Genomic DNA, 16,689 nt, shown 5'->3' on the forward strand with positions numbered 1-16,689 from the left:
ATTTAACATATTTACAGCAAACAAGATGGTCAGGAACACAGAAACATCCTGAGGTAAATCCAAATAGGATACAGAGCAGAGAGAAGAAAAAAAGCGGGGAAAATGGGAAACTCCCCCTTTACATCCACAGCAACCAATCATAGCTTAGATTGCCTCATGCAGGGGCCAGCACTCTCCAGCCAATCAACTTAGAGCTGCCTGTTCTTGCCCATTGTACAATTTTACTGTTTCAGCTACTAAATTTAATATCCTAACACTCCTCCAAGGCCTTTCAAAAACAGTAATTTTGTGTCTAAGTCTTATCCATTCCCCCCCATGTTAATACAGCTGCTTGATAATAAAGCTCGCAATCTGGTAGCCCAAAGCCCCCATTATTTTTAATCTTTCTCTCTCTCCCCCTCCTTCCCTCCTTCCCTGTAGGAAACCTACAGATCCCTGGTCTAGTCTAACACAGAGAAGGATTGGGGTTACATCATATCAGTCTTTCAATATTTGAGGGGCTCAAACAGAAAAAAAGGAGATGGACCAATGACCCTCAGAGGAGCACAAAGAGTAAAAGAAGAAGACTTATCAAAAAGGCATCCAACCTAGAATCAAGGAGAATTTTCCTTTCAATGAGAACAATCAGTGGAAATGCTTTGCCTGTAGAAATTGTGGGTGCTGCATCAATGGGTTTTTTAAAGAGGAGATTGGACAGCCATTTGGAACAGTATAGGATCTCCTGCTTGGAAAGTTGGTCTCTTCCAACTCTATGTAATTCTTTAAGAACTTCATAAACATTTAGGGCTCAGCTTTTAGCTAATCTTTACAACCTACTTTAGTGTCACTTTTCACTATTGCACGTGGATCAATTGCAAAGATAGGTTGCAAGGACTGGAAAATGACCTGGTAGCATTTAATCAGTGAAACATCTTATAAATATGTTAGAGACACTCAAGCCTGTTCTTTTGCTCTTATCAGTGACTAGAAAACCCTTAATAGGCTTCTGTGGTTGAGCATAAAGGAGTTAAAACCATCGAGTTCAGCATTGCTAGAAAGGATGGGAGGAGATGAGCTTTTTCTTCCGGATCACTCCTGCGAGGAAGGTGGTGTGCAGAGTGGTTTTTCTGCTCTTCCCAGGGTCGAAGCAGCAGCTGGAAGGTGAGTTGAGGTCAGGTGGGAGGAGAGGCTGGGAGCAAGTTGGGCTGTTGGGTTTCCTCCGGGATGTGGAAGCAGAGAAGCAACCAGGCTGAAGCATACCAGCTGCTGCTACGTGTTCCTTCCCTCCCCTCCCCAAATTTTGAGTCCACTGGTGCTCAATGTTTTAACAGTGGTGGCTGCAATTTTTTGCTAGTGGGAAGATTTTAAAAATTATCCTTCAAGTTAAGATTAATTCCTTGGGAAGAGCTTCCCTCCAAAAGTTGTGAGTTCTTCATCACTGAAGGGTTTCAAGAGGAGACGGGACAGCAATTAATCAGGAATGATATAAAGTCTCCTGCCTGAGTAGGGATTGGACTAGAAGACCTCCAAGGTCCCTTCCAATTCAGTTATTCTCTTATGGACCAGCTTTTTTCTTGGCAACAATATCGGACTGATCTTCCTCTGCTCTCTCCTGAGATTTTTTTTTGAACTTCCATGTCTACCCAACAAGCATGGTATTTCCTATCCGTGCCCCATCCATGTATTAACCTGTTTCAACTGTGCTTAACCTAGCACTTTGTAAAAATATATATATATAGAGAGAGAGGACTTTTTGGGATGTTCAGTTGTATAGTTAGTCCTCACTCACCATCCTAACAGTGAGGACATTAACCTGTAGAACAGCTGGCCTTCAGACCTTGTGGGTGCTTCATCACTGGACATTTTGAAGAAGACACTTGTGTAAAATGGTGTAGGATCTCCTGTTTGAGCAGAGGGATGGACTACTAGACCTTCAAGGTCCCTTCCAGGTCTATTCTGATTCTGAATACTTTAGAATAGAGGGGACTTCATAAACGACTCAATGACTGCAAAGTGGCCAGTCCTGTGGCTGCAAAACAAGCCCGAATGATCAGGCCTTCATCACTGTGCTTGATGGTTGGTGTGAGATCTTTGTGTTGATATGTTTTGTTTTGTTTTGCTTTCATCAAAATGGCACTGTGCATTATGGCCAAACATCTGCACTTTAGTCTCATCTAAAGAAGATTGTTCCAGAACTCTTCTGATTTATTCAAATGCAAATTTGGAAATCTAAGTGTTGCTGCCATGTCCTTTTTTAGAAATCAGAGGCTTTCTCCCGGCAACCCTTCCAAACGAATCATACTTGTCCAGTCTTTTTCTAATTTTACTGTCATGAACTTTAACACTTAATACACTAATTGAGGCCTGAGATGTAGAGCTTGAAATGTATCTTTTCTTTTATGTACACTGAGAGCATTTGCACCAAGACAAATTCCTTGTGTGTCCAATCACACTTGGCCAATAAAGAATTCTATTATTGTATTATGTAATGCTTGGATTTTTTGTAATTTCTCTGAGCATTGTGCATTCTGAACCTTCGGTGAATTTGCTTGGACTTCCACTCCTGAGAAGATTGGCCAGTGTCTTGAATGTTTTCCACTTGTGAATGGAACGCAGAATGATGGAGTTTAAATTGTTTGGAATTTCCCAGATTGATGGGCAGCAGCAGTTGGTTCTCTAAGATCCCTGGTGATGTCTTTACTTTTTGGCATCTAATTCACACCTCAGTGCTGGAGACCAGGAAACTCCTACAATTTTGGCTTTTATAGATATAGTCACACTTGATAATGATCAATTGATCATCAGTTGGCATTTGATCAACAGCACTGGTTGCTACGTTGCCTTCTCATACATATGGAAGAAGTAAGAGTGTTTTTAGTTTTTCACATCTCTGTTTTTGCTTTGTTTTTGTAAAAAAATTGATATGGGTATAGTATATCATCGTTGCTCATCTGATGTTATATTTACTTATTTTTAAACTGCTAAGGATGAGATTATTTTTACTATGTTGTGATACGTAAGATATAGCTCCAGGGTGTAGTTTCTTTACATAACTGTATTTTACACTATATATAAAATTATATATAATTTATAATATATATATAATAACTGTATTTTATTATTTCTTCAGATAACTGTATTTATGTAATTAGCCTTGTGGTGCAACCAGAACAATCTTGAATTAAATACACTCAAAACCGTAGAATTGGTGGTAGCTTTTAGGAGAAACCCTCCTATACAACCACCTCCTACAATACTAGAAAACACAGTAACAACAGTAGAGACCCTGAAGTTTCTAGGTTCTATCATATCTCAAGACTTAAAATGGACACCTAACATCAGAAATGTCATAAAAAAGCACAACAAAGAATGTTCTTTCTGCACCAACTCAGAAAGCTCCAACTGCCCAAGGAACTTGCTGATTCATTTCTACAGAGGAATTATTCAGTCTGTCATCTGTACCTCTATAACCGTCTCGTTTAGCTATGCAACCAAACAAGATAGACACAGACTTCAATGGATAATTAGAACTGCAGAAAAAACAATTGCTACCAACTTGCCTTCCACTGAGGACCTGTATACTGCACAAGTCAAAAAGAGGGCTGTGAAAATATCTACAGACCCCTCACATCCTGGAAATAAAATGTTTCAACTTGTACCCTCAAACGATGCTATAGGGCACTGCACACCCAGAACAAGTAGACACAAGGACAGTTTTTCCCCCGAATGCCATTACTCTGCTAAACAACTAATCCCCACAATACTGTCAAATTATTTACTAAGGCTATATTACTATTATTCTACTCATCCTTCCTAGTACCTATCTCTTCCCACTTATGTCTATAACCGTGTTGCTTCTATCTTTACAATTTATATTGTTTTATTTGTCCCGCTGTTTGAAATGGCACTTGCGGCTTCACTCCAATGTAATGATCCAAAAGCAATTGCAAAAAGAAAAAAATTCCTGTTTAAGGACTAGCCTGCTTATCCAACGCCAGCAAGATAAAAGAGAAATAATGCCACTTCTGGATGCTTTTCAGCTCACAGCTCTTCAGCTCACAGAGAACGGGCGTATCAGGTAAATACCAACGCCCTTTTTATTTGTTTCATGAAGCGGGCTGCTGCCGGAGCGTTTTGCAGCAGCTCCTCTTGATTTTATTTTATTTTATCAACTTTTACTATTCCTGTTGGATCCTTTTATTTAAATAATATTTTTTGGGAAAGATAACAGCGTAGACCACAATATAGACATAAGTTTTTGTTTTGCTGGGGACTAATAAGGCATGGGAAAAGGAAGAAGCGCCATGGCACCAGCCCAGGATCACTCCCACCAATGAAGACTGCAAAACAACCAAGTATTGAGCACTTTGTTGGCAAGAGATCTGTAAGTAAAACTAACCCCCCTCCATTTCCAACGATCTAGAGAAGTTAGAACGGGACCTGCAAAGAGATCTGACAAAACAACAGATACTAGACTTTCCCGATCTAGTGGGGGAGGAGCAAAATAACAGTCAGATTTTTTCACAAACAACTAGGCCAGCTACAGCTGATATGGATATAGACTAAAAAGGTTAACAACAAACTAATTCAGAGTGAGGTGAACTTACCGTGGGAGAATACAACAGAGTTTATGGTAAAACAATGCCTTCTCACAGCGCAAACGGTTGTCTCAATATTTGAACAACTAATAACCATCCAACATGATGTAGAGACACTAAGAAAAGATATCTCTGCAAGCACAGCATTGGGCTACAGACACTGTGAAAATAATCCCAAAACACAGAGATTGTGAACAATATGAACAAGCTTTATTATAAAGCTTTTGCAAAAGGGAATTCTGCTCATGGCAGAAGACGTTTTCCCCAGGAAGGCTGGGATTTATATACAAGTTCAAATATACATTGTCTGCCCCTTTCCTGGGTTCACAATTTATCCATTTACATATCTCCCTACGCCACACCCATATTAACACCTGTTTCCTTTTCTTTGGAAACTACCCTTCTTCTCATGGCTTCTTCCTCTTATGTTGTTCTCATGGCTTCCAAGCACAATGGATCATTAACGGGTTTCCGTTCAGGTCAGAATGACCCTAGCACAGGGGTGGGCAAACTATGGCCCAGCGGCCACATCCGGCCCGTTGGTCTTTTAATCCGCCCGCCGAAGATTGGTACAGAATTAAGGTTTGATGTGAATGATTGAATGATTGCATTCATTTGATTTTGACTTGTAATGACAGGCATTTCGACACCAAGTGGCGGCCTGTCTGTCAAATTTTAAAAGTCAATGAGGCCCCCGAGCCAAAAAGTTTGCCCACCCCTGCCCTAGCATCTCTTACGTTAATCTTTAAGCCAAAATATACAAACCCCCTCTCCAGCCAAGGAATATGACATTTCACTTTTAGAAAATAACAAGTTAGAAAACATAATTTGTTTGTTAGATAGTTATATAATTGTCCAGTAATCATTCTAGATAGAAGGTCACATCTCAAACAAAGATGGAGTCCCTTCTGTTCTATATTTTTCTCAGGTGTAACTTGCAATAATATATATATATATATATATACAGATATTATTGCCACATATAACAGACACCCCCAACAAAGTTCTTACAGCAGACCGGGGTAAATCCCGTACTCGGGATAAGGAAGAAGAAAAAGAGCAAAGACCCAGGTAAAGAGTTAAAAAACGTTAAAAAGTTGCAGGTATCTCAGAAAAACAGACCTTCTCCAGACAAGGCAACAAGAGGTGGAGATATTAATAGAGAAGTTTCATGGGAAGCCTACAATCATATCCCTCATTGCAAACACAACAGATTGCTTTTAGGATCCGTATGAACAGACTTCATTATGGATGCTGGAATACTAAGAGTTCTATACTAAATTCCCTAAGCCTTCACTGCCATCGGGGGCAGATTGATTTTCGTGCTGTGAAGTGGCTTACTGAGGTCCCAATTTGGCAGCAGATACTCCTGTCTTTCAAGCAGCCCGCCATACCGCTGATGCTATTTAAAATGAAGGCACATTTAGCCTCCTTTCAGATCTTTCCCATCAGAGTTTTCTGTGAGGAAAAGGTTAAACCTTTAATTGTTAACATGCGAGCTTTCATGGCTGCTGTCTCTTCTGCATTCTCAACCTTGGGAAAGAGAGTGAAAGAAAGTGGGAGTCAGCAAGCCTTGGTCGGTGAAAATGTAGTTAACAGCACAGAAACTGGCTTCGTTAATGCTTTTGGCGCTCTCCCAAGAAAAGAACAAGACAACATATTACTCAAGTTAAAAATTTAAAGAAATCCTTGTTGGTCACAATGGACACTGCTGAGCCACTTATAGATCTGAGCCTCAATAATTGAGCCTCTTACTTCTCCCCCATGAATATGTACCATCATATCAAAGTCAAATGAAGCATGACCTAATAGGGCGTGCATAGCAACGTGCTACCGTCCTGTCCTATTGTTTCTCTTATTCTTTTATTTTTCTTATATGTAACCATTTCATGTATTCACAACTATGTACATTTATACTTATTATCATATCAAAGTCAAATGAAGCATGACCTAATAACTCATTGCCCTACACCAGAATGGCAAGCTCTGTTAGCTGGTGCTAAAACCACTTACTCTGAACAGTTTTCTCAGAAGTCTACACAGGATTCAGATGGGACTCCCTTTCTTTTAGAGAAGGTCAATTCCGTGCACAATGACACATCAATCCATTGCAACAACCCTACAACTTCCCTTTGTATAAATAAATCACAATTCAGTAATCCTTACTCTTATATTACACCAGAAATTTCTAAGGGCTAGTTCAATCTACCTGCCCAGGTTAGGGAGCCAAAATACCCAGGTAAAAATTAAATGGACTGAGAAAAATGCAAAGGAAGTTACTAAATGGATGTTAGTGCCAGAAACAATAGAACTTTGTACATCTCTTCTAAGAAATAAGTTTGAAGAGTCCAGCGGTGGGATTCTACTGGTTTAGACCAGTTCAGTAGAACCGGTTCTTACGATTCCCGGTAGTTCGGAGAACTGATAAAATGGGCCCCTAGCTGACCCCACCCCTCTCCACCCGCTTCTCCATTCCCTGCCCAGTCAATCCTTATCACGCATGTGCAAAATCGCGTGCATGCGGAACATCTGCCTTCGCCCACCTTCCAGGCATTGCTGTCTACCTTCCACCATGATCTGCCTAGGTGAGTGAGGTTCTGCAAGCCCCGGTCTCCTATATGCTGCTGCTGTTGCCAGCCCCAGTGGAGTCCCAACTCCTGGGCCAGCCTAGGCTGCCACCACTGCGCTACTGCCGTCACTGCCTTTCCCACCACCACCACCACAAGCTCTAGTTGTATCCTGTCTCCCATGCTGGCCTCTGCCACCACCGCCGTGCAGCTGCCACCCTCTGCGCTCATTGCCTAACTAGCTGCCCCGCGTCCCTGTCTGGCTTGCTTAGCCAGGGGACCGCCCATGCGGCTCTCATGGCCTAGCAAGGTTCCCCCCCCCACTTGCCTCCCTTGCTTAGCCATGGGGGCCGTCCATACAGTTCTCGCAGCCTAGCAAGTTTCCCCCACAACTGTCCCCAGCCTCTAGCTTACCTGGCTTGCTGGTGGCAGAGAGGAAGGCAAGCAGGGCTGACCTGTCACCACTCTGGTCCCCACCAGCCTGCATCTCGCTCCCGGCCTGGATTCTCCACAGCTGCCTACTAGGTGCGAGGGGAGGCGGTGACCAGGGTGCACAATGCTATTGGCACTCAGGCCCGCATTGCCCCTTTACCTGCTGCCACTTCCCTCTGCCACCTGCTGGCCTGCGCACTTTGGCTGAATGCGGGCCTCATTCTGTGAGAATGGTGCAAGTCAAGCTTCGTGAGAGCAGATCTTCCTCGGTGGCCTGCACTCGGCTAAAACGCTCGGGTGGGTGAGGGAGGGGTCGCAGGCAGAGGGGCAATGCGGGTAGACCCATACTTCCTGGTTGCCTCCTGCACCCCCCCAGGCAGCCACGAGCCCCAGCAGCTGTGGAGGATCCAAGTAGCAGCAGGGGACGAGATGCGGGCTGGCGGACAGCTGAGTGGTGATGGCTCAGCCCTGACTGGCTCACCTTTTCCTCTGGCACTAGCCACGGGACAAAGGTAAGTTTGCACTTTGCAGGCAGTTGAGATGCCAGCAGGGTGGGAGCTTGAGGGAGGGGAGGAAGTCCTGTCCCGAGCCTCTTTGTTGGACCCGGAAGCTTTGCCTGACGGGCAATGAGGGATCCGGTGCCAATGGATAATGGCATCCGGTCCCTGGGTCTCGAGGAGACTGGCCGGAAAGAACGTAAGTTAACGAGCAATGTGGGAAGCTTGTCAGTGTGTATATGTGTGTGTGTGCATTTCAGGTGGGTTTCCTAGCTTTAGGAGGGGACAGGGAAGGAAGAAAGGAAAAGACAGAGAAAGAAAGAGAGAGAGGGAAAGAGAGAGAGGGAAAGGGAGAAAGATGGGGAAAGAGAGAAAGAGAAGGAAGAGTCAAGAAAAGAAAGAAAACACAAAGAAAGAAAGAAAAAGAAAGAAAGAAAGAAAGAAAAGAAAAGAAAAGAAAGAAAAAAATTGTTACAGAATTATAACTGTCAATTTGTGCCAAATTTTGGAGATAGAACAATCTTTGGGAAATGACACACACTTATTGGCTCTCCAATCATATAAATCAGTAGGTGACCCTAACTGTTTGAGAACGTGTATTTTCTTAACAGGGATGTGATTATCCACTATTAACATATTATAACATGTCAGTACTATTTTTTATATATATTATAAATAGTGATGTCTATTGCTGGTCTAAGACTTTAATAAACATGTATTTTTCTTCTTTTGTTTCCTCCTATGATTTGATTGCTCATTAGTAACCTATGACTACCACTGTGTTGTATCTTATGATGCTTGATGAATGTATTTTATTTTTTCTTTATGTACACTGAGAGCATATGCACCAAAGACAAATTCCTTGTGTATCAAATCACACTTGGCCAATAAAGAATTCTATCTATCTATCATATATATTTGATGATAACCCTTTGAAGAGCTGAGAATTTGTGACTGACCTAAGTCAACAAGTGAATTTAATGATTGAATGGATATTGGAACTGAATATCTTGATGTTAGGGATTATTCTAGCATATTGGCATGTTTGCTTTTTCATTGTAATGTAAATTTTTCACATCTTCTGCAACCCTTTTATAAACAATAAAAGCTACATTTTCATTTGAATCTTACAGACAAAGATGATACCAGAAGACCACATCGGACAACTGAGAATAACAAGCAATATTGAAAAGCAAAGCAGATTGAGGCAGAAATAAAACTATTCTCCATTTCCATCAGAAAAAACTACCCAATTCTTCTCCTTCCACAGCAATTGAGAGACAAAGGAAAGAAAATCAATGAGAGATTTTGAGCTGGAAAAAGTAGAGTATGTGGAAATCAAGGACACAATATACAAAAAGGTCAAGGGAGATTTTTTTTTCCATTCAGAAAAAGAGGCAAATATCTGGAAGTGAGTGGGGAGCTAAAGGTTAATTGGATGAGCACATAGGGCAGACAATAAGACAAGTGTTGCCGTGGGAGGAAGAAAAGGGCTTAAATCAAAGCACCACTAAACAAGGGATCACATATATTTTTGACCTTCTCAAGAATATCAGTGGTGGAAAAGCTCGATAGTTGTGCCTATTACGGATAAAGCAGACTTGAAATCGCAAGGATTAAGCAGGGAAGAATCCACTCTGGAGAAACCACATATAAATGATCTGAATGTGGCAAAAGCTTTTGTTAGATCCTTTCAGTTCGCAGAAGAATCCACCTGGCAGAGATGCCCTACAAGTGCTTCGAATGTAGTAAATCCTTTAAGAAAAATGGCAACTTGTTGATACATCTGAGGACTCATAGCAGCGAGAAGCCACATGACTGTCCAGATTGTGGGAAACATTTCATTGGATATTCCCACTTCGTGAGACACCTGAGGACTCACACGGGAGAGAAACCTTTTGAATGTCATGATTGTGGGAAAAGTTTCAGTTATAATTCCGAACTGGTAAGGCATCAGAGAACTCACACAGGAGAGAAACCCTTTGAATGTTCTCTTTGTGGGAAAAGTTTCAGTCAGAATTCTGACCTCGTGAAACACCAGAGGACTCACACAGGAGAGAAACCCTTTGAATGTCGTCTTTGTGGGAAAAGTTTCAGACAAAATTCCAGCCTGGTAAGTCATCAGAGGACTCACACAGGAGAGAAACCTTTTGAATGTCCTGTTTGTGGGAAAAGTTTCAGTCGGAATTATCTCCTGGTGATCCATCAGAGTACTCACACAGGAGAAAAACCCTTTGAATGTCCCATTTGTGAGAAAAGTTTCAGACAGAATTATGACTTGGTGATACACCAGAGGACTCACACAGGAGAGAAACCGTTTGAATGTCTTGTTTGTGGGAAATGTTTCAGTCAGAATTCCAGCCTCATAAGTCATCAGAGGACTCATACAGGAGAGAAACCCTTTGAATGTTCTGTTTGTGGGAAAGGTTTCAGCAAGAATTCCAACCTGGTAACACATCAGAGGACTCACACAGGAGAAAAACCCTTTGAATGTCCTGTTTGTGGGAAAAGTTTCAGTCAGAATTCTGACCTGGCGAAACACCAGAGGACTCACACTGGACAGAAACCCTTTGACTGTCGTCTTTGTGGGAAAAGTTTCAGACAGAATTCTGACTTGGTGAAACACCAGAGGACTCACACAGGAGAGAAACCTTTTGAATGTCCTGTTTGTGGGAAAAGTTTCAGTCGGAATTATCTCCTGGTGAACCATCAGAGTACTCACACAGGAGAAAAACCCTTTGAATGTCCTCTTTGTGGGAAAAGTTTCAGACAGAATTATGAATTGGTGAAACACCAGAGGACTCACACAGGAGAGAAACCCTTTGAATGTCCAGTTTGTGGGAAAAGTTTCAGTCAGAATTCTTATCTGGCAGAACACCAGAGGACTCACACAGGAGAGAAACCCTTTGAATGTCCTCTTTGTGGGAAAGGTTTCAGCCAGAATTCCACTCTGGTAACACATCAGAGGACACACACAGGAGAAAAACCCTTTGAATGTCCTGTTTGCGGGAAATGTTTCTGTTACAATTCCAGCCTGGTGAGCCATCAGAGGACTCACACAGGAGAGAAACACTTTGAATGTTCTGATTGTGGGAAAATTTTCAGTCAGAATTCTCACCTGGTGAACCATCAGAGGACTCACTTAGGAGAGAAACCCTTTGAATATCTTGATTGTGGGAATAGTTTCATTGACAATTCTTACCTGGCAAAACACCGTAGGACTCATGCAGGAAAGAAACCCTTTGAATGTCCTCTTTGTGGGAAAAGTTTCAGGCAGAATTCTCACCTAGTGAGCCATCAGAGGACTCACACAAGAGAATAACCCTTTGAAGGTCCTCTTTGTGGGAAAAGTTTCAGGCCATATGATAAGTACCATTTTTGTCAATATTGTGCTGCCACTGCTGAAAAAAACCAATGCTTTTCCATAGTGCCAAGACAAGAAGCAGTGATAGAGTTGCTTTACACTGTGCTGGTGACAGCAGATCTAGAATAGTGTGTTCAGTTCTGGTCACCATGATACAACCAACCCCATGTGTCTATGATTCTATGAATTTAGAGGCAGTTTAGAAAATAGGCCCACAGTAGCTCCCTGAATGTGCTTGTCGTAAATGGACTTTTTTTTTTAAAAAAGGTTATTTTATTCAAAATATTAATGTACAGTACAAACTCCAAAAACAAAGAATTTTTTTCAAAAGCAAAAGAATAAAAAAAATGTATAAAAACAAAAAATTTACATTACAAAAGAGAAAAACAGATTTACTTTTATCCCCAAATAGAATATTCATAAGCATATTAGAGCAATATTAGTTTCCTCCCCTTCTGAAGCAGTCCCAAATATTTATAAATTTCTACCTCTATTTACAACCAATTTGACATTCATCTTCTATGATGTATAAAGGCATTGTAATTAACAGATGAACCAACAAAGTTAAACATCAAAGCACTTGTTTAACAATCTACTTTTCCATTTAATTTGTATAAAGTTTACAAGATTTATTTACCATAAATCGGATTATCTCGACCCCCACCAGCCAGGATTCAGGCTTGGATTTGGGATGGAAATGGCACTGGTCGTACTTTTGGATGATCTCTAGCAGGAGCAGGATGGGGGTAGTGCATCCATCCTTGTGCTACATGACCTCTCAGCAGTTTTTGATGCCATTGACCATGGGATTCTCCTGGGGCGGCTTCGAGGGATGGGAGTGGGAGCCTTGTGCTGTTTTGGTTCACTTCCTTCCTCTGAGGCCGCTCTCAGTCAGTGTTGATAGGAGGGGAGAGATCCAGCCCTCCCCCACTGCTTTACAGGATTCTGCAAGGCTCGGTACTCTCTCCATTCCAGTTCAACATTTATATGAAGCCGCTAGGTGAGATCATCCATCACTATGGACTGAGGTATCACCAATATGCTGATGATACTTAGCCGTATGTCTCGGCCCATGGTGAGTTAAGTGTTGCTGTGTCCTCCCTCTCGCAGTGCCTGGAGGCTGTTAGGGGCTGGATGGGAAGCAATGGCTTGAAACTAAACCCTTGCGAGACCGAGTGGCTCTGGGTTTGGGGTTCGTTGGCTCAGGCAGAATTGCCACCTTTGGTCTTGGATGGTGTGGCACTCCCCCAAACAGACCCTGTCCATAATCTAGGGGTTTTCCTGGATTCATGACTCCTGCCCGAAGAGCAGTGGCAGTCATGGCCAGGAGGGCCTTTGCGCAACTGCGGGTTGTGCACCAGTTACGCCCTTTCCTGGACCAACGGTCCTTACTCACAGTCACTCATGCCATGGTCACTTCCCGTCTTGATTATTGAAACATGCTCTATATGGGGCTGCCCTTGAAGAGCACCCGGAAGCTCCAGTTGGAGCAAAATGCAGCGGCCCGCATGGTTTTGTGCAGACCTCCATGTGCACATGTATCACCTCTCCTGTAGGAGCTGCATTGGTTGCCGATTTGCTTTCAGGTGCAATTCAAGGTGCTGGCTGTCACCTTTAAAGTCCTTCATGGCTCGGGACCAGGCTATCTGAGGGAATGTCCCTTGCTGGTCACATCTACCCAACCCATTAGAGCGGGGAGGCAGGGAATGTTGCCAGTCCCATCCCTGAGGGAGATACACCTGGTGGGACCCAGAGCGGGATGGAGCCCATCAAATGGCTAGTGTGATCTGCTATTGTCGGGGGGGGGGGGGGAGTTGGGGGATGATTTTTAATTTTTTAATTTTTTCCAAATTTTGTTCTATTGTACTTTACTAATTTATTTGAGTTTTTTGTTAGTTTTTATTGTTTTTTATTTTTATTTTTAAATATGGTTTTACATTGTGTAAGCTGCCTCGAGTCGCCATGGGCACATAGGCGGCAATATAAAATAAATAAATAAACAAATATAAAGACATCCAACTTAGAATCAAGGAGAAATTTCCTTTCAGTGAGAACAATCAGTGAAAATGCTTTGCCTGTAGAAGTTGTGGGGTGCTCCATCAATGGGGTATTTTAAGAGGAGACTGGACAGCCATTTATCTATGATCTATAAAGGCATTGTAATTAACAGATGAACCAACAGCAAAGTTAAATATCAAAGTACTTTGTTAATAATTTACTATTCTGTTTAATTTGTATAAAGTTTACAAGGTTTATTTACCATAAATCACCAGAATCATTGTCTCTGATTTGTCTGGGATAATATATCTTTGTTTGATTCTTATTAATAAATTTTTTATTAAAATTTAAGTTGAGAACAATAAGAGAACAGTTGTGTCTTATTCCCCCAAATCATAAAAGCTCTTGGTCGATCCATTTTCCAAATGGTTTTCCAGTTAGATATAATAGGTCCAATTCTCCAGTCTTCTTAAGAAAGTCCAGTTCATCATTGATTGAGTCTATTAGCTCCAAATCTGTAGGAGCCACATCCGTCTTCTCCAAATGGACCTGCAGTTTCCAAACCATGACGAGGGGTCTTTTAAGAATCGACTGTGATCCCCATGGGAACTTCTTGGAAACATCTCAGGCTCACAAAGCCATTCATTTGTGTGAGCTCCTAATGTAAAGCTATTCAACACCACAGACAATACTGCTACCCTTCAAAAAGACCTCGACTATGTATCAGAATGGTCAAACAAATGGCAACTTCAAATCTCAACAAATAAATACTCTGTCTTACATATTGGCAAAAAAATCAGAAAATAAAATAGAAGCTGAATAGTCAAGATCTTGTTGATGGTCCAAACTCTGTCAAGGACCTTGGAGTACTCATCTCTAATGATCTTAGTGTGAGATCCCACTGTAACTACATAGCCAAAAAGGCATTAAGAGTTGTTAACGTAATCCTACATAGCTTTTTCTTTGGTAATATCACACTACTAACTAGAGCATACAAAACATTTGCTAGACCAATACTTGAAAACAGCTCATCAGTCTGGAACCAGCATTAATATCTGATATTAACACAATTGAGAAAGTCCAGAAATATTTCACAAGAAGAGTTCTCCACTCCTCTACTTCTTGCAGAATATCTTATGCCACCAGACTTGAAATTCTAGACATAGAAAACCTAGAACTACGCTGCCTTCGGTCTGATCTAAGTATAGTATATAAAATTATACATTGCAATATCCTACCTGTCAATGAATACTTCAGCTTCAACCATAACAATACAAGAGCACACAATAGATACAAACTCAAGATAAACCGCACGAAACTTGATTGCAGGACTTCAGCAACAGAGTGGTCAATGTCTGCAATACTCTACCTGACTGTGGTTTCTTCCCCAAACCCCAAAAACTTTACCTTAGACTGTCTACTATTGACCTCACCCCTTTCCTAAGAGGTCTGCAGGGGGCCTGCATAAGTGCACCAATGTGCCTACTGTCCCTGTCCTATTCTTTCTTTTATTTTTCTTATATGTATCTATTTCATGTATTCATAACTATGTTTATACTTATGTCTGTTATCTTATAATCACTTGACAAATAAATAAATAAATAAAAATAAAATAATCCCAAACTCCTCCATGAGTCCCAGAGGAAGGGGACCTCCCAGAGCAGAAATGTTTTTTCTCACCAGGATCCTTTACATCCTTCTGGCTAATCCATCAGCTGGATATGACAACAATTCTTTCCTCCCCATGATGTTTTCAGGAAATGACATCCACTGCAAATGGATTTATTTTCTGGGTGTAATGGGGACAGTCCTCCATCAGGGAATTATGCAGAAAATTTCCAAATGAAATCAGAGAAACTGAGGCAAAATTGTACTTTTGTATAAATGAACACATTTAACATATTTACAGCAAACAAGATAGTCAGGAACACAGAAACATCCTGAGGTAAATCTAAATAGGATACAGAGAAGAGAGAAGAAAAAAAGCGGGAAAATGGGAAACTCCCCCTTTACACCCACAGCAACCAATCATAGCTTAGATTGCCTCATACAGGAGCCAGCACTCTCCAACCAATCAACTTAGAGCTGCCTGTTCTTGCCCATTGTACAATTTTACTGTTCCAGCTACTAAATTTAATATCCTAACACTCCTCCAAGGCCTTTCAAAAACAGTAATCTTGTGTCTAAGTCTTATCCATTCCCTCACCCATGTTAATACAGCTGCTTGATAATAAAGCTCCCAATCTGGTAGCCCAAAGCCCCCATTATTTTTAATCTTTCTCCCTCTCTCCCTCCTTCCCTCCCTCCCTGTGGGAAACCCAACCGAATGGGTCTGAGTGTTTAAGGTTGCAGATCTCTGGTCTAGTCTAACACAGAGAAGGACTAGGGTTACATCATAGCAGTCTTTCAATATTTGAGGGGCTGGAACAGAAACAAGGGGGTGGACCTATTGTCCAATGCCCCTCAGAGGAGCACAAAGAGTAAAAGAGGGAGACTTATCAAAAAGACATCCAGCCTGCTCTTGTTCTCTAATTGCCATTGTCAATCTACTCATTTCTGCACATTCCATTATTTTCTTAATTATTTCCTCATCCATGGGAATATTCTCATTTTTCCAATTTTGTGCAAATACAATCCTGGATGCTGTTAATACATGGATAATCAAGTAGGTTAACTCTTTGTTATAACCCTCAGGCAAAATTCCCAATAAAAATGTCTCTGATTTTAAATTTATAGGTTTTATCATTTTCTCCACCATATGTGGTAATATGATCCTGGTAACTTCTGACATTTCCAGCACTTTGCCAACTTATCTTTAAACATCTTGGCAATTCTCGATGGGGGTAAGTGCCACCTGTAAAACATCTTATAAAAATTACCTTTATAACCTGTTGACATAGTTAGTTTATAGTTTCTAGACCATAGTATCCAGGGTGGGTTTCTACCAGTTCGCACCGGTTCTATAGAGCCGGTTGTTAACGTCACCGGTAGTTTTAAGAACTGGTAAAACCGACCCCTGCTTGGCCCTGCCCCTCTCGGCCGCTCCTACAGGCCAAAACCCGATTTTTATTACTGCGCATGCACAAAAATCTTTCATTCTCCCCTGCCTGCCCCTCCCTTTGCTGCCTCGGCCCCAGCCCCTATCCGCCGCTCCAAAGTAAAAAAAACCTGGTGTTTTTTTAAAAAACAGGTTTTTTTTTACTGCGCACACGTGAAAATCCCTTCCTCACTCTCCCCCCACCCACCACTCCCTT

At 41.6% G+C, this 16,689-nt stretch overlaps 2 protein-coding genes across 2 annotated transcripts in view; both read left to right on the top strand.

Annotated features, from left to right (window-relative positions):
• The window catches only part of LOC113432086 (uncharacterized), a 110,475-nt gene that overhangs the window by 81,720 nt on the left and 12,066 nt on the right, over positions 1-16,689 (top strand). The gene's annotated exons all lie outside the window — the stretch shown is intronic.
• On the top strand, positions 1,058-13,787 carry LOC113431641 (uncharacterized). The gene is made up of 2 exons (XM_087953145.1): positions 1,058-1,140; positions 9,207-13,787. Exon 2 carries the CDS (start codon positions 9,797-9,799, stop codon positions 11,393-11,395), a length of 1,599 nt encoding a protein of 532 aa, XP_087809271.1. The 5' UTR covers positions 1,058-1,140; positions 9,207-9,796; the 3' UTR covers positions 11,396-13,787.

This window comes from Notechis scutatus, chromosome 2, assembly GCF_049901735.1.
Source record: "Notechis scutatus isolate UNSWTSFEM ecotype Mainland chromosome 2, rNotScu1.2, whole genome shotgun sequence".
Lineage (NCBI taxonomy): Eukaryota > Metazoa > Chordata > Lepidosauria > Squamata > Elapidae > Notechis > Notechis scutatus.

Bases quoted from the DNA above. Each gene is read 5' to 3' on its own strand.
- LOC113431641 (XM_087953145.1), top strand. From the start codon at position 9,797: ATGCCCTACAAGTGCTTCGAATGTAGTAAATCCTTTAAGAAAAATGGC.